Source organism: Onychomys torridus, chromosome 19, assembly GCF_903995425.1.
Source record: "Onychomys torridus chromosome 19, mOncTor1.1, whole genome shotgun sequence".
Classification (NCBI taxonomy): Eukaryota; Metazoa; Chordata; class Mammalia; order Rodentia; family Cricetidae; genus Onychomys; species Onychomys torridus.
Window position 1 is genome coordinate 30,319,396 of NC_050461.1, and position 18,947 is coordinate 30,338,342.

Here is an 18,947-nt window from a genome sequence, read left to right on the forward strand (position 1 = left end):
GAAAACAAAAATATGCTGGATATTGAAAATAATATAGACAGCTGGAATCTGCTTTAAAACTAAAATTACCCAGCATTAACAACAACAAAAATGATAAAATAAAGAGGCAGGATGAAACAGCAGCTTCCCTAGATAGGTTCATGAACGTTACTGCTCTGTTTATTCTAAAGTTTCCATTAAGTGCTTCTAGAAAATGACAACCATCAAAATAAATCATGCCTTCCTCAAGCACTTTAACAGAAAACTAGGTCAGGGAACCCTGAGACCTAGCTGACAAACAAAAACTAGATACTAACACACACTTACTATCAAATTAAAAGAACATTATGGCACTTTAAAACAATACAGCTACTTAGAATGTGTAGGAAGAATTTTCTACACTAGATATCAATTGTGATTTAGGACAGATGTTAGAAATAACCTTGTTAAGCTTCTTTATTTTACATACAAGAAAAGAAATGTTAAGAGACTGCCCAGACTACCAACAAGCCTAGCCTCAGCCTAGGAAATAAAGTCTCTGTGATTTGGTCCTCTTCCACAAAATGCACATAAATCAGATAAGCTTGACCTCTCTGTTAAACTTACTTCCTTTTCTGGATACAGCAGGTCAAAGAGCTTCATGACAGGAAGAAAATCAGCAAGTGCGTTTTTCTGAATACTTCCGGAGATGAACTGGAGCAGAACCCACATCAGATGGTCTCTGCCTTTAATCAGTCCTCGCCCTGCTAACTGTAAAAAAAATGTTAAAGTACAAATGTACACACAGCTACTAAAGATGTGGATGTAGAAAGCTGTGGCTTGTTTTTAACAGAGCACCTGGATGTCACAATCTAGATCTCACGTGACCCCCAAAGGCACACATACTCTGAAGGCTGGCTCGCAGCTGCTGTGGCGTGCTTAGGAAGCAGGGCTAGGGGAGAAGTTGTATCACTGGGGGCACATCACTGTAGGGCTATTTGGACAATGGTCCCTTCTTCTCTCTTTGCTTCCTGGCTGTTCTGAGGTAAACACATGTCTTCAGTCACACGTTCCCTCACCAGGATGCACTGTCTCACCACAGCCCAAAAGCATCTTGGCTAAACTACCATGGATAGAAACCTCGAAAATTGTGAGGTCAAACAAACCTCCCTTCCCTCTAAGTTCCTTATTGAAAGGACAGTCACACTCACTGATGTGCAAAGGTGACCAACCTGGTTTCTGTTCTCAGAAAGTCACTATCTAACTTTGGTGCCTACTAATGACTTAGTCTCAATTCAGGACATAAATGCACAGCCTGCTAAATTACATGTGTTTCTTCCTGCTCCTTTAAACCACACATTTAAAAAAAAACCAGTTTTAGGACATAATTAAGTTGATCATGTATACATGAGAATAAAGATCAATATTATGTAATTTTTATTTAAAAAAAAAAAACCTCATCAAAACACAAATACTTTACCAAAATGACTTTTAACTTAAAATCCCTTAAGAGCTAGTTAAAACAAGTCTCCTCATTTACAGTAGATTCTAATAGAAACTTCTGGGGTTGTAAAGGGGTATAGCAGCTCAAAGAATTTCAACTTTCTGTTAGAATTCTCTATTCTCTAGCGAATAGTCCATGCTGCCCTGGTGCACACCTCTATCATCCAGCCAGTGCTCAGATCATGTGGGTGAAGGGTCTGCAGACACTCTGTTCTGATGCGTATGCCCCCCCCCCCCCATCAGTACCTAACACAGACAGGTAAGGACTCAGGACCATCCTCCTGTGCCCCTGGACCTTCTACTGCTGCACACTTCCTCAGCCCTGCCAACAACGGACCCTGGCGAGTAGGAGGCCGCTGGACCTCCCACCCACGTGCACACTACTGCTATGAGGCCCAGACAGATAAGAGATCCCTACCTCCTGTCTCCAGAGAAAAACTGATGCTCAGGGTACTCACTGCAACCACGAAAGGTAGAAAGAAGTCTCTGGACCTCTTAAGCTGTTTGTGTGCATCTTAGGTGCTTTGCTGTATCTATGCACACTGTGTGCTATGCTGTCTGTCTGTCTGTCTGTATGCTGTGTGCTATGCTGTCTGTCTGTCTGTCTGTATGCTGTGTGCTATGCTGTCTGTCTGTATGTATGTATGCTGTGTGCTATGCTGTCTGTCTGTCTGTATGTATGCTGTGTGCTATGCTTTAACTTCCTTTCTCCTGAGTATACCTTGGCTAACAAAGACAGAAATGAATGACTCCCCCCACCGACACACACACACTTCTACTGCTACATGATCTTCCAGACCAGGGAAGCTAGAGGACGTGATCCACCAACACACCCTAGCTTGTTAAGTTAGGGTTCCTGGAATCCCCAGCTTCACTGCACACTGCCATACCTTATGAAACCCAGCTCTGAAGATCAGAGGACACACACACACACACACACACACACACACACACACACACACACTGCACTGACTCTGGCTTACCTCAAGTAGGAGGGCAATACAAGAGGGTGGGGTGGAGAAGAAACAGAACGTACTATATGTATATATAAAATCAAAGGACAAATTTAAACAGTGTGTGTATGTGCGTGTGTATAAAAGAACTCACACTATAGTGATGCTATGGGTGTACTGAGTCTTTATTTGCACTCAATGCACCTAAAATCTTACAGCGACAACCACTTGTCCTACACTTACTTTTCCACGTCTTCCCGTTCTGAACTCACTGTCCTGTCCTTCTGCTCATGACCAGGTAGAAAGCGGTGAGCAAGCGATCAGTGCTAGCTCCCTGTTAAACCCTGGGGTACCTGCCAGTACCCCAGCTCTACACTACTCAGCTTATCTTATCTAGGCTCTGGTTCTTCCTCTACACTGGTGCAGACCTTCAACACCCTCCACCCAACGCACTGCGGTATCTCTTACTGTTTTGGTCATACCTGGCTCTACACTCTAAACTTACTCCAGACTGCCATTAGCAGTCCTTATTCCAACGTGATTCTGCCATCGCGCTCACTCTTCACGGCTGCCAAAAGAAAACCTAAGCTGTGTGGCCACATGAAGCTGTCTGTGCCTGTCTGCTTCCCCGCCCTCCTCCTCCCATCATCCTGAACATAGTTTCTTTCCAGTCTTCATACAACTTCCTATCTTTCCAAATAGTGTGGGTAAGGAAAGTACTTTGTTTTTCTCTTGGGAAACTTGTATTCATCTTTGAAGTATTAGCTTAAAAATCTCTGATAAAGCTAGTTCTGAGCTCTTCATTTAGGGACTTGCACTCACACTGTAGGGAAACATGCTTCCATAGTGCACTGGCTGGTTTGTTGTTGTTGTTGTTGTTGTTGTTGTTGTCAATTTGACACAAGCCAGGGTCATCTGGGAAGGGAGACTTTCAACTGACAAAGTGCCTCTATCATTTGATAAAATGCCTGTAGCTAACTGTGCGACATTGTCTTGATTAATGATTGATATGGAGGCAGAACCCTGGGCAAATGGTCCTCAGTTGTGTAAGAAAACAGGCCGAGAAAGCCATGGGAAGCAAACCTGCAAGTTTTATACATCCATGGCCTCTGCATCAGTTTCTAGCTCCAGTTTCCTGACTTGAGTTCCCCTCTTTGTGTTAGATGAAATAACTGTAAGATGAAAGAACCCTCTCCTTCCTGAGTTGCTTTTCGTCATGGTGTTTTATCACAGCAACAGGCACCTAATTAGGACACATGGTAACAACTACTATAATAAAGTTGCTCATATATATATATATATATTCTCCTCTATTGTAAGACTCCTAGATGGTACTGCAGTGTCTTTTCATTTTGTATTATGTGGTCCTGGCATTGTGACTACATAGAATGAATGACAAATTCATTCAGTTTTTATAATTAGAAAGAAAACTGAAAAGAAACCATCAAAGTTCTAAACAGAAACCAGGCATAGAAATACACGCCTTTATCAAAGCATGTGGGAGCCAGAGGCAGGTGAGTTTCAGAGCAATCTGGTCTACACAATGAGTTCCAGACCAGTCAGGCAACATGTAAAAAAACCCCACCTTTAAAAAAGGGGGGGGGGGACAAGCTAAACAAAACGAAAATGAGGGCCCTGACTTCTGTGCCCTCTGAACCCAGGATAGTGGCAGTGCTCAAAGCAGTCTAAGCCATGCCCATCAGCAGCAGGCAGCGTGGCTCTGAGCAAAGTGCACTTTGGTACATACCTTCTGATGAAGAGAAAGGACCATGTGTGGGAAACTGGCAAACTGGAAAAGCACAAAGAAAATGAGCTGACTGGAGAGATGCTGCCACAGGAGCTGGCTTGTTCCCCCATCGTCAAACTTCTCCTCGGTCTCAGACCTCTCCATGGCATACACCACCAGGTCCACCAACTGGTCCTCCAGCACAGGGCAGCGCTGCTTGTGCTGTAGGGCAGAGATTGAATACAGTATTCCAAAAGCCTCCTGGTTAGTTCCGACGTCACTAGTTAATGGGCATTAATTGTGACAAGAGGCTGAGAAGCATGGGATGGAGTTGAAGTTAAGGCTAGATCTAGTCTATTAAAGCTGCATCATGTCATGTTACCACACGATGAGTTTCATGAAAAACACTTCCATGTCTCCTGCTGCCAATTAATTTTGATTTTGACTACAGAATTGTTTCAATCTGACAAAAGGCAATCAAAGCAGTTACAGTGGACATGACAGGGAGATGCCATCATTTTTGCAATCTAACTCGAAAAATGAAAGGCCTAAATTTCCAGAGAGGAAATATTTAGAAAAAGCAAATGAAGCAACATGTAAACCTGTGGGTTTTAAAGTGACCGCTCCATGTTCACAGTTCCATCTCTTACAAACGTAAACCAGCAATCAGAATGTCTGTTCTTCTATGTGTAGCAATAATCCTGATTTTGGAATGGAAACTTCCATAACCAAAAAGAAACTGATCTCTGAGTTACCCTCTGCTCTTCCCTTCTTTGAAGGCCAAACATAATGCAGCTTTAATTTTCAATTAGATCATTTTAAAATCTAAAACAAGAAAAAGAGTTGATTTAAACACTAACAATGAAAATGCAACTTCCCTTTCTAGAGGCAAAAAGATTTGTGCTTTTAAGAGTGATTTAAAATGTACTTTTACCAGAATGAAGTCATGTTTTAGAAGCAACTTCATTTTTCTTCATTTTTTTTTCCGTTTTAAATGCTGTATTATGTAGTGGCAGGCAGTTGGAAGCCTTTCTAATGAACACAATTACTAAAACATAGATGATTTTCCCTATACTTTAGATTTAATTATCGATGTCTTTTGCCATGAAAAAGGGATATGATTTCTTGAATTTATAGAAAAATGCAAAATGGGGACAAATTTGGAGAGACAGAACAATCCACTGCACCCCTTTGCATGCTTTGCCAGCTCCACATTTGTAAAGCTCCAATACAGCTGCACTTTCTCGATGCATGCAGATAAAGCAAACATCTACCCAGAACAGTAAGCGCCAATGGTCGGTTCGTCTTATGTTTTTCCAGAAACACAAGGCCATGATCACAGTTCCACCACGTTACAGGTTGACAGAGAGCAATAGAAACACCACCAATTGAGACTCCAGTACTCCTCCTCCAAATGTAGTTATCAGTATGAAGCAGAGCAAAGTGCAACAGACATCACTACAGACTAGTTCTCAAGTCAGCATGCAACTACTGTGTACAGGGCTTGAAATTCACTAGTTCTGCCAACCACCGACAACCTAGGAGATGTGCCAGACAACACAGTTTAGAACGAGTCATTCGAAGTATACAAGAGTCAGAAAAATTTGTGAAAAGAAGGAAAGCCAGGATTTCCAGTAGGAATTTTTTTTACTAGTGATGAGAATTTGCTTCTACTTTGGAGACTAGCCAATTTTTCAACTATTCCTCCATCCATGGTCTTCCATCAGTCTACTTCAGGAAAAAAGAACAAACTAAATAAAATTATCGTTCAGCACCTGAGCCACTTTGGAGTTCCCCTTCCTTGTATTAGCTATTTGTTTTTGTTTAAAGACTAGATGTTTACCTACAAGTTTTTGGCCATGTTGTGATGGTCACATGGTTAATGGTTTAAAGAGAGATGCCAAAAATATTAGAATTTGGACAAACTAAAAGCAACTGGAAATTCTGTTAAAGCTGATGTCTTTCGGCATATGCCATGTCTCTTGTTCACACCCCAGCTTTTCAGTAAGAATCGAATACACCAGGGATCACTCTGCTACCTCAGGCCTTGGCATCTGATGGAAGCAAACTATGTATTGGATTAATTATTTTAGATAAAGCCAGGTACTTTCCTTAAAACTAAACATAAAGGTGAATTGAGCACATTGCTTTATTTACCAGTTTGGCAGTACCAAAGGCCTGAGATATAAAATGACCTGTCCTTCTACTTTTCAGTAACCTCTGTGACAGGCTAGCACTCAGGAGGCAGAGCAGTCCGGCTGACACCAGGGCAGGGCTACATGCATGTTGTAAAGGCAGCCCGCTGTATCAGAGGGTTCCAGGTCAGCCTAAGGTACCTAAGCATATATGCTTTATTTCTGCTCTGTGTGTGTGTGTGTGTGTGTGTGTGTGTGTGTGTGTGTGTGTGTGTAAGCCAAGGTGTTGCTACAGCTCTAGCTGACCTGGCACTCACTATGAAGGCCAGGCTGACTCAGACTTGAGTCAATCTTCCTGCCTCTGCCTCCTGAGCATTGGGATTAGAGGTGTGACACCACAAGTAGTTTGTTTAGTTTTCAGTCACTATAGAACAGGTACATTCAAACAAAGTCTTCATCACACTTCAGATTGTCCCCTAAAATGGACTAAGTGAACACTTCAAAGCTTTAACAATTTTATCTATAAATCGCTAGACTGGCATAAATGTTGAATTTTTAGTTTATGGTGTATCTGTATGTATATTTATTTTAAACCTGTTTTTAGCAATGAGAATATCCAAATTTGGCATTTTAAAATTAATTTTCTACACAATAATTCAAACTGTACTAGACCCCACTTTAACCCTTAACCCTAGCCTGCCCTGCTTCCTTCCCACCACTAGGACAACTGGTAAATGATACTGCTTTTCAGCATTCACTCACACTCACTACTGAGAGGCAGGTGACGCTTTTTACATAACAGCTCCCCTTTGCATTAAAAATTTCAGAAATTTTACTTATAAGGGCTCAAGCTAATAGAAATTTGTATCAATTTTAATACTGTCTATTCAGAGCAAGTTGGGAGGAGTAAATCTCTCTTGTCTATTAATCCCCTACTTTAACCAAGGAGGCTGCCAATCAGAACGAGATCCCTATGTTAGTAAATAGCTTCCAGAGGCATTTCAGAGAGATGGTAGCCAGAGCCTATACACAGCATACAAAAGCTTAAGAAGTCTAAGTGATTTGTGATGCTTTTAATTGTAAGAAATTAGAAACTCTGCTGAAAACACAGAACACAACATTTCTTTTTTCCAGTGTTTGAGCTCAACATTCTACCTTGCTGTGGCTGTGGAACTGGGCTATTTATGACCTGTCTGTGACCAATTTTAGGATTAACCATAGCCCAATTCCTACTGGAAAATGCAATATGGACAGGCCATAAAGTCTTCAAGCTTTAATTATTGCATTGTTAGAGAAAGGACAAGAAAGTACAGCACAGGGTATATAGTTCTGTAATGATAAAAGATGCAATTAGATGACTTGATCATTTTTATTCATATGGATTTATCCTGCATGTTCTCTTTTATACCCTACTTTCCATATGTAAAATAATATGCCAAGGTACTTCAGCATATTATCTTGCATCTGTAGACCCTCTCACTACAGAGCTGCCTATGACAACAATTACTGATGATTTGTGAATTTTTGACAATGTTTACACTATGGTGGGACCAAAACTAATAATGTTCTGTCAGCATTTCCATTATAAACTTTATTTTTTATGGATTTATGTCTTAGTCATAAACTTTTTATAGGTTGAAACTTTTTATTAAAATGATCAGATCGTAAATACTCTTCTTGGAATTATTCTGTCAATTTCTATTTGGAGGCCAGCTGCCTCCTTTCCCCAAAGGAGGCAGGGAAGCCACAGATAGCCGAAGATATATGGGGGATGTATTTGCAGCTTGAATGACATTTAGCCACCGTATTATAAAAAAATTGAGTCAAGTATGACTTAACTTTCACTGAAAAATTAGTTTTAAGACAAAGTGTGAAGCATTCTTGCAAAGTTAGCTAATACTTACCTCTAGCACAGGTGAAAGTGGATTGGAGTTAATGACTTGGTATTTAAAATGTTAATGTGACAGATTATAGGAGGTGACTGTCAGCTACTTTAGTGGTCAAGGAGTTTCAGTTTCACATGTACAAAGGCTCTTCCAAACAAGGAAACTTGGTAAATTGTTTTGAAGAAAAACCAACTGAAAATAATAAAGAAGGAGCTACTACTGGCGTGAGTTTGGCATGCAGTTTCAACACTGAGCAAGTTTCATGGCCAAGCCGTATGTCCGTAAAAATAGGGCTTTATCAATGGAAGCACTGATACAACCTTCACTATGGTATTGCAAACAGCAACGCTACTTTACAGAGCCTAGGCAAGAGCGTCCTTTGACAACCAAAAAGTTGCTCTATTTTAATATGCTGGGCTCAAAAATTATTAACAAAAATAATTGGAACCACTATTTTTTAAAATCTCAAAGGTACAAAGTCCTGGAATAGACTTGGGACTGCATAAAAGTTCGGCTTGTCAATTGCAGCCATTGCGGTGTTCTCCTGCCACATGTGGGCTTCAACTGAGGAGCCCGCTCTAAGAGAAGGGCTGACAAAGAAGGGTGTCTGTCAAGAGGTGTGGGGCCACCTAAGAGTGTGACGTTTCTTAGTCAATCCCCAGATTTCCAAAAAAGCCTTCCTTGTTTAAAGCTCACCACTCCAACTTTTAAAAGCAACATATCTCTATTAAAATTTTTTTCTTTCCTTTTTAAAATTGTTTTGGTTTTAAGGCAAATCAACACAAGTATTTTTGTTGTTGTTATTTGTTTTTCTTAAGTCTGGAAAGATATGAGGCTACCACCAATCTTTCCAACTCTGAAAATTCCATCAGGCTAGCTTTAGCCCTCAAATGAAAACAGTAAAGTGGAGTGGGGGGAAAATCCCATCAAAAAGTGACAGGTTTTACTGAGTGCCAAGTGTTGTCTCTTTCTTAAAAAACAAGAAACCAAAAAAATATATATTTAAAAAAAACAAAAAACACCAAAAACAAAAACAAAAACCATCCACCAAAAAGAACTCTCACATCCCAAGAAGGTTTTTCAGTGGCCTTGGTCTCAGCATGGTCCCGCCAATTTCAAGCCCCGACCATACACGTATTGTCTAAATGAATCAGTGGCTACAAAGCGGCCAGCGTATCGTTAGTCACAATACAACAGTAAGGTTGTGAACATACCTGAGCAATGTTCAAGGTCTAGAGCATTGGAGGATGGGCAGGACAAGACAGGACAGAACAAAAATAAAGGAAGGAAAAAAGAAAAGACAAAACAGTGACTATGAGGCCAGCCTCAAGAAACCCAGAGTCAGCACAAACCCGCCCACATGTCAAACCACCAAAACCAAACAAACACACATCAAAAAAAAAAAAAAAAAGAAAAGAAAAAAAAGAGAAAGAAAGAAAAAAAGTCAGCAAGGCGGCCACTCTGAAGATATCAAGGGTTATAAAAAGACACCCCAACAACAACAAAAAGGTAAAAAAAAAAATATGGTTAAGTCATGTGTAGGTTTCTCTGGCAAAAGGTAACTTGAAACTGGCCTTATAGAAAAAAAGCAATGCAAAACAAACCAATTTTAAAAATACCTCCCTTCAAATTTAAACATTCTTAATGCAATATATAAATGACAGAAGAAAACACTGTTGAATAAACTATCTACTGAAAAGATCATCAAAGAGTTCTTAACTGTTTTGCTCAGTTAACTACAGCAAAGAAAATAGAAAAGAACAGTGCAGATCTACAGGTGGGATTGGCTTCCAGCATAGTACAGTACCTGCTTATTTAAACCTAGCATATTGCAGACCATATCCCTGGAATAAGGCTGCTCCAATACATATCTCAACAAAGCAGTCTGTGGTTCAAACAGATCCTTTAAAGGGAAATAAAAAAGAAATTACTGCTTCAAGATTAACAAATGTGAATTCAAATGATTTGGAATTAAAAGTAAAACCTTCTAAGGCACTTGTTACCTTTCCAGTATATGAAATCTAGAGGGGAAAAAAATTATATTTAGTTATGTGTTCCCACCTCTCATTTGAAAACCAGGGTGAAAGCCTTGTGTGAGGCTTTTTAAGGGTTAAAAGTCTAGATTCAGATCTTTTCATTTCCCCCTTTTCCTGTAAAAAGAAACATTTACAGTTTTCTGTTTTAGAGTCTCTACTTAAAACATCAATTTCATATTGTCAATTTAGATAGGCTTTGTCCTTGGTGGTATTTCTTAGACATAATGAAGCATCACTAAGATTTTTGCTTCCTTTCTGTGCAAAACTGACAATTCTGCAGAAGTTTCTGTGTACCTAAGCATACAACTTTTTATAACTAAATCCAGGCTATACAATTACTAGTATGAAGGTACACCCCAAAACAGAACCTTTTTCTGAGTTTAGGCTTTTTCTAAATGATCAGCTGGCAGCTTGAGTATGTCCACTATAAGCTGCTGGGTCCTGTGTCTCTAGCAAGACCGTCACACCTTAGCACTTAAACCCACAGTTCTGGGAAAGGAGCAGGCTGATGCCTGGGTGGTGAAGCTGCACTTATACACGAGCTCTGCTACAGCAGTACTCATTAAACACACATAAGAAGGCTCTGTCGTCCAGCCATGCATCATCTTTACTTCCGGCCACCACTCTGACAGTCACTGCGAAGTTTACTTCAAATACTATCTGCATAATCGTTGCTTGACTGTATTTTTTATAGATCTCTTAGATGGAATTCTGAAATGAATTGGGGGGCAATTTATGAACTGATTTTTAAGATATGCTTTTAAAAACTGTACTAGTGGAATTTTGAGGTAAAACTGAAGAACCGTTATTGCCTATTTAATGAGTATTTTTTCCCTGCAAATGGTCCCCGTCCCTCAGTGCACTGCATCTCCATACTGGCTTGCTCTCCCTTCTTCACTAATGCTTTACCTGCCAAAGTGATAGGAGACATCCACATCCCTCAAGTAGTCATTGTAAAGGCTTCCTTGTGAGGCTGGAGGGATAGCTTGGCTGAAGAGCATGGCTGCTCTTCCAGAGGACCAGGGTTTGATTCCTAGCGCCCAAAGTGCAGCTCACAACCACCTGTAACTCCAGTTCTGATGCCCTCTTAGGACCTCCACAGGCACTGCACTCATGTGGCATATGGACATACATGTACACTCATATACATAAAATAAAAATCTCAAAAAAAAAAAAAAAAAAAAAAAGGATTCTCCGGGTCATTTTAAAACAGAATAACCAGTCAGTTTTACACAGAAACGTTTACAGTAAGGGTTGGTTTGTAGACACAGGTCATTTTTGTTTACTTGGTTTTGCTTTGTTTATGAACTCTGGTCTGGAACTCAGGGTATCACTCTGGTCTGGAACTTACTATGAAGTCCAGCATGGCCAGACCTCATAGTGTCCTCTTGCCTCATCCTTACAAGTTCTGGTGTCACAGACTTGAGCCACAACAGCCGGCTTTGTGGATATAGTTCTAAGGACAACTTGACTACAGAGCCAGGGAAATCTGCAAGACTGCTCATTAATGCAGTTAGGGGGACTGCTCTTTCTTAACAGGAAAACCCCAGTGATTCCAAAAACACACCTGCTTTGCTTTGGTATTAAACTTGGAAACATGACTTCAGACAGTCATATTTGTCATAAAAATCGCTGTAGAAAAGAATCTTCTGCTTAGAAATCTGACCAAAGACGATGGATACAGTTATCAAACAATCTCAAGTCAACCACTGCCAAATTTGAAAAGGGTAGATGCCAAAAGACCAATAGTAATGTGTACAGGTCCTAAGTTCAAATACTGAGTCTTTGATTTCTTTAAACGTAGAGCCTTGGACAAGAACCCTACTTAAGGAGAGTTTTCTGTATCCTAAGTACCACTAGGGCAAATTGACAAACCACAGAGTATATCCGGGTCATAGAATGACATAACACCCACAGCCAGATGTGGCACCACACAGCTGCCATCGCAGCACTGGCAGGCAAAGGCAAGGGGGCCGTTGCAAGTTTAAGGCCAGACTACTGCACAGAGTCCCAGGCCAGCCAAGGCTACACAGCAAGAGCTTAGCAAACCTGAAACCAAAGACAACACCAAAACACACACTAGACTAGAGTGAGCCAGAAGCTATCTTTCTTTAAAAGATTGACTTTCCCGGACTGTTACAAGGCATCTGGCATCTGACACTGACAATATGGGATGGCCACTCTAAGTGGCCAAAGGTCACACTGGATTTAATACACACCTTATCATACGGCAAAAGTCCTTTCAAAGGAAAGCGAAGAGTTGCAGGGTCCAGTTTCCAGGAGTTACAGATGGCTCCTGAGTTGTTCACAACGGGCAGAAGACTGCATCGGCCTGTGTGCGTTACAAGAGTATTTCTATGTAAATCTGACCGAGGCAATGCCAGGTTCTTCACACCTCCTTAATACTTTCAGATGACTGGACAATCCATTTGTACAAGGCTTCCAAGTTCACAACTGTTGCATTTTGTTTAAGAGTCTAAGGCAGAGACCAGCAAAGTGCAGAGCCAAAGAGAGCTGGCCATCTGCTCTTGCAAAGCTGTAATGGTGCACAGCCACCTCTGCAGTCGGGCAGCAAAGCTGCTACCGAATGAACGCAGCACAAAGCTTCCGATGCTCATGAGATGGAACTGTACGGATAGAGCTTGAGATCTCTTCTCTAGGGCTAACGCTAAACAACACTGTCACGTAGATACCAGAGACACTCCAAGCTCAAACTATCTGAAGTGAACTCAACATCACCTTTCTTAAGATCTGTTTCACTTCTGCAATTCATTTAATGATATTAATATTCAATCAGTTATAAAAACTAGAGTTCAGAATTTTCTGTCTAGAATTTATCTAGTTTATTTTTACCATTTTTTTTTGAGCTGAGGATCGAACCCAGGGCCTTGCACTTGCTAGGCAAGCACTCTACCACTGAGCTAAATCCCCAACCCCATAGTTTATTTTTATATTCCCAGTGACTAACACTGCACTGACTTGTAAGAAATGCTCAATATCTGATCATTAAAAAAAAAAAAGTCTGTTTCCCAGACAGTTATGTGGTTACCATAATTTCTAGAAAAAATTTGGCAATATATGTGGGCATTGCAAAGATGATCGATAAAATATCCAACGAAGAGCTGAGGTGTGAATCACAACAGGCTGGAAGAGTCTGGTATTCCCAATGTTATTTATGGCCACAGCAGAACAAGCCTGCCGCCATTTCCAGTTGTCTAGAGCTTAAGAAGCACTTCCGGGGCTAGAGAAATAGCCCAGGTAGTGACTGTTCAGCAGAAATGAAACCCTGGGCTCCATCCCCACAACCACATAAACTGTATGGCAGCATGTCTGTAATCCTAGCATTGAGGTGGAAACAGGAGAATCAGATGTTCAAGGCCATCCTTGCCTACATAGTTTGAGGCCAGTGTGGGTTATATAGACCTTGTCTTAAAAATCCAAAAATAAAATACAATAAAACTTACGTCAAGCTAATTAAAATACACAAAACAGAAAGTGTTCCTATTTACGAGGTAACAAACTTCTAGAATGGTCTTATGTGAAAGTTACAGCATTCTATGATTTCTGTCTTTTGTCTTATCCGAAGCACCTGAAAACAAATATTATCACCGGTTCCTGTGAGTGTGACCAAGTGGCAAGCCATTCACAGGAGGCCATCCTTCAGCTCTGTCCAACAGACTCACAGTCACTAAAGATCAGGTATCATTAACATACTAAGTGTACTTTAAATTGTAATCTTACCGCAAATGGAGTTTATCCTTGCTGTGGGCCTGAAGGTGTCCACAAAGTCTGATACCAAGTTTCCTAGTATCTAAAAGAAAACAAATCAATATAAAAATACTATGATTGCCCAGCACAGAGTGATTATCTATTGAAGAATAAAGAATTAGTACAAGCTTGGTACAGCATAATTACGCAAAGACTAGTTCAGTTTTTCCTCCAGACACGTGTCACTCCGTGTGTCCCCAAGTTAAACCAAGCCAAGCCACTACCTCCCTACCTAGTCGAGGAAGCTGTGTATGTTTTAAGCACATAAACTGTCTCAATGGGTTAATAGAGATATGAAACAAATATATTATGCTAAAAATACATTTATTGGACCAGTGATATGGCTCAACAAGTCAAGATGCTTAACATCAAGGCTGATGGCATGGGTATGACCCCGGGACACACAGGTAGAAAAGTGACTTGTGCAAGTTAGCCACGTGCAAGGCGTACACAGTCCACACACACACACACACACACACACACACACACACACACACACACACGTAGTAAGTGTTTAGAAACACGAACTGTCTGAGGATAGAGCAAGCATCTGAAGATGTGCATGCGGCACTATTCCTCCTTTGGAGCCCTCCCACTCTGGGGTTGTCCTTGCTTTCTGTGTTCGCTCGGAGACATAAATCATTATCTTTCAAAGGGGCCAGTGAGGTGAGACAGCTAGCTCAGCAGGCAAACTACCTGCTGTGCACACCTGACAACCTAAGTTTGAATACTGGATCCCCTGACAGAGGAGGAAACCAACTCCCAAAGCTGTCCTGACTCCACACTCATGGTGCAGCACGTGCGCAGACGTACAATTACACCTGCTAATTTTATGTCAACTTAACACAGACTAGAGTTGTCTGAGAGGAGGGAACCCCAATTGAGACAATGCCTCCATAAGATTAGGTTGTGGCGGGGCCATCCCTAGGCTGGTGGACTGGGGTTCTAAAAGAAAGCAGGCTGAGCAAGCCATGGGCAAGGAAAACAGTAGGCAGCACCTCTCCATGGCCTCTGTATCAGCTCCTGCTCCAGGTTCCTGCCTTGTTTGAGTTCCTGTCCTGGCTTCCTTCAGTGATGAACAGCAATGCTAAAGTGTAAGCCTAATAAACCCTTTCCTCCCAAGTTGCTTTGATCATGGTGTTTCATCACACCAATAGGAACCCTAACTAAGACACTAATACATACATACATACACACACACACACACACACACACACACACACACACACACACACACACACACACGAGTACATATATACATACAAATAATACAATTAATATAGATTTGATAAAATTTTGGTAAGAATTTAAAGTTTTAGAAAATACAGAATTTACCCAGTGTGGAAGTTTTCCCTCAGGATAAAGTTTCCTGATCTCCGTGACTGCAAAATAGGCTGGTAATAGGCAGGCATTTCGTTCCAAGATATAAGCTATAACCTGAAAGATATAAAAAGGTGACATTATTCTTGACTAGCCTCACACGTAAGACCTTTAATACGACACCAGCAACAACAAAAAAGCCTTTGAAGGTTAGCACACAGCGCTGGGAAGACAGCTCAGCTGGTAAAGCACCCCCGTCTGCGTGCACCTGCAGAATGCTGATGCAAAGGCACTTCTGGTAACTGGACAGGCGGACAAACTCAAGAGGTCTGCCAGACAGCCTGACTTCAGCTAGTCACGTGTTAGTCAAGGACACGTATCATCTCCTTGAAATCGCTAGGTAGATCATAAATGCTTGATCAGGAAAAGAGAATGTAAGGGAAGCACGTCTAAAATTCCGACCCTTGGGAAGTGGAGACAGGAGAATCAGGAGTTCAAGCCTATCTTCACCTCAGCTGCAAACTTGTTCAGAGCCAGTCCAGGTTACAGGATACCGTACCTCACAAAATAAGGCAAAAGACTGGAAGGTGAAATCTGCTAAACTATTTGACTTAACCATTCCATAGGTATATGTGTATACACATGTACACAGACTCAATTTAAAAAGCAGAAGTATTATTTCAAAATTTAATATTAACAGAGGAATTCCTTTAAAGCACGTATAAAAATGAAGGGTAATTCACAATAGAATGGATTGTTGGTAGTAATACCTTTAAAATGCTTTAAATATTCATAGATTCAAGGCAGTAACAGAAGAATAATCCTTAAGTATTATGAGTAGTTTAAAAAGATACAAGCAGGAGGCTGGAGAGGTGGCTCAGCGGTTAAGAGCACTAGCTGCTCTCCCAGAGGACCCGGGTTCAATTCCCAGCACCCACATGGCAGCTCACAACTGTCTCTAACTCCAGTTCCAGGGGATCTGACACATTCATACCAAAGCACATAAAGTTAAATAAATTTTAAAAATTAAAAAAAATAAAAGATACAAGTGGCCACTGTCTGTCTTATAATGGTTTAAAATACTTTAGCATCCGCACTCCTATCATATCTAGGTAGCAGAAATGGGAATTTTAAATTTCCCTTTGAAATGCAGTAGCAATGAAACAACAGCATCTTCAAAAACAAAACTGACGTGGGCTAAGATGGAGCTCAGTGTGGCAGAGCACCTGATCAAAAGCAGAACTGAGATGGTGGCACACGCCTTTAATCCCAGCACTTGGGAGGCAGAGCCAGGCGGATCTCTGTGAGTTCGAGGCCAGCCTGGTCTACAAAGTGAGTTCCAGGAAAGGCGCAAAGCCACACAGAGAAACCCTGTCTCGAAAAAAAACAAAACAAAACAAAACAAAAAAAAAAGCAGAACTGATTTCATTTCAGAAGAAGGAAGAGAAGGTTCTACAACTACTGCATTCCTTGTGTGAGTGCTGTGTGAGTTGTGTGCACGAGTGCACAATTGCCCCTGCCTACGCCTGTGCATGCAGAGGCCAGAGATGAGCAGTGTCTCCCTGCTGTTTTCTGCTAGGCTTGCAGACCAGCAAGCTCTGGGGATCTGCCCACCTCTGTCCCACAACAATGGGGCTGTAGACATGGGGGACGGGGCACATGGCTGGCATCTTTACATAGAGGTACTGGGTATCTGAACTTTATTTCCCACTGAGCTGTCTCCCCAGCTCCAGCCAGGTTTGAAAAGCACACATCTAAGCAAACCTAGACAGGGGAGGCTATGCCAAGGGATTTCAGGCCTTTTGACATTTCAATTACCTCTCGGGCTGCCAGAAGCTGCTGGACCACAGCAGAGCTTACTGTATTCGGAATTGTCAGGATTTTCTCCAAGATCACTTTTAGGAGGTCTCGAACACCCTAATGTGAGAGAGAAGATGACATGGGTTCAAACAAACAGTAAATAAAAGTCCTCCGTGTGAGATAAACAACCAAGTTTTAGGAGTATGTTCAAGGTCACACTTTAAAATTTCTCAAATCAGAGGTAGCACAATCCTAACACGGACCTGAGAAGAACAGAATAATGCTCCATAATAGGACAGAATTCCACAGAACATCTTGTAATGGAAAATGAAAATCACTTAATAAAAATGGGACTTTCTATACCCTGCCAATCTTTTCTGGCCCTCAGCACACCTGAAGGGTTCCTACTGTTAAAAGGTTAAAAAAAAAAAAGCACAGTTAGCTGGGCGGTGGTGGCGAACGCCTTTAATCCCAGCACTTGGGAGGCAGAGGCAGGCAGATTTCTGTGAGTTCAAGGCCAGCCTGGTCTCCAAAGTGAGTTCCAGGAAAGGTACAAAGCTACACAGAGAAACCCTGTCTCGAAAAACCAAAAAAAAAAAAAAAAAGCACAGCTTTGCTATGAACAGAGATGCATGTGAACAACACTCTGGAAACCTGGGTAGCAATACTCAGTTGAGTAAAGAGAAAAGAATCTGAGAAGTCATCTGTGGTTAATCTTAGGGTATTTAGGGTACGCTCTAGTTTCACAGTAACTATCCACTTGGCCGTTACTGGATCGTTTCAGAGTGAAGAACACACAGACATGAAGCACAAGGCCATGCCCGGCAGCTCCTTGACAAAGGACAGTAACAAAAGCCGGAGAAGTTGAATGATTGCTGCAGCTGAGGCTCCTGAGCTGGACGGTGAAAGACAGAGACAACGCTGCTGCTTCTGGTCAGGAGCAGAACCCTGAAGGCACGTGGTAAGGAAGGACACAATTCTAAACGGATCAGGGTAGCGTTTTCGGTCCCCAAATCCCTCCTCTGTGTTCTTCTTTTCATCAAGCAATAAAAGACTTCTGGCATCAAATATGGATTCTGCCTTGAGACTTCCCATTTTGTCATAAAAACATACTAGTCCTGTGTATGCTTTAAAATGTTGGGAGGAAAGAAACTGTAAACAGAGTAATTTTAAATCCATTCAGCACAGATGCACAAAAGTCAAGTTATGAATATTCTCTACTTTGTTTCTCACATGAAATAAGATACACATACTGTAAAAAATAATCATGTCTTAAAGCATCACTCTTTACCACGAGGAAATAATACCTTGTAATCCACTCCTCCAATAATTTTCCGAACCAGCTTAAATGTTAAGGCCCAAAGCTGTGTTCTTTCCCATTCAAGAGTGTCAGAGTTTATCAAAGATTCACAAACCATCCTAAGGAAAAAAGAATATTCCAGTTATAAGACAGAACCCTAAAAAAATCTCTAATGGCTATGGTCTGTGATGCTGGGTATCGTATGTGCATGCCAAGCATGCTTTCTAAAACTACTCTGTTAAAGTGTTCCAGGTATATGTAACACTTCCCAGTTGTTACTTAGAAGAAAGCATTAAGTAGAACTAAATGATATTCACTATGCTATATTTTCACTAGAGAAGAAAAAAAAAAACTGTCAACAGCTTTTGGTTAAATATTTGTCATCTACCAGGTGGTGGCAAATTATTTTTTTCAAGGTGACCACATTACATTTTCATTTCCTTATGTGTCTATGAAATATGACACTGATACACACCTCTGGGAGAACTAGAGGGATGGTCTGTGTTGTCTGGGCAGGTTTAGAGAGACAGCAAGGATGCCAGGCTACTTCTTGACTGTATTC

General features: G+C 41.1%; 1 protein-coding gene across 2 annotated transcripts in view; it reads right to left on the minus strand.

The window, feature by feature from the left end:
* The window catches only part of Med23 (mediator complex subunit 23), a 46,078-nt gene that overhangs the window by 22,842 nt on the left and 4,289 nt on the right, over positions 1–18,947 (minus strand). The window contains exons 5-13 of one of the 2 annotated variants that reach the window (XM_036168753.1): positions 18,393–18,504; positions 17,104–17,202; positions 15,301–15,402; positions 13,939–14,008; positions 12,417–12,529; positions 9,969–10,064; positions 9,376–9,393; positions 4,162–4,362; positions 586–729 (exon numbers count right to left, since the gene is read on the minus strand). In XM_036168753.1, coding sequence (XP_036024646.1) covers positions 586–729; positions 4,162–4,362; positions 9,376–9,393; positions 9,969–10,064; positions 12,417–12,529; positions 13,939–14,008; positions 15,301–15,402; positions 17,104–17,202; positions 18,393–18,504 — 955 coding nt within the window. The remainder of the gene's footprint in view (positions 1–585; positions 730–4,161; positions 4,363–9,375; positions 9,394–9,968; positions 10,065–12,416; positions 12,530–13,938; positions 14,009–15,300; positions 15,403–17,103; positions 17,203–18,392; positions 18,505–18,947) is intronic. The other variant, XM_036168754.1, reaches the window with a different exon arrangement.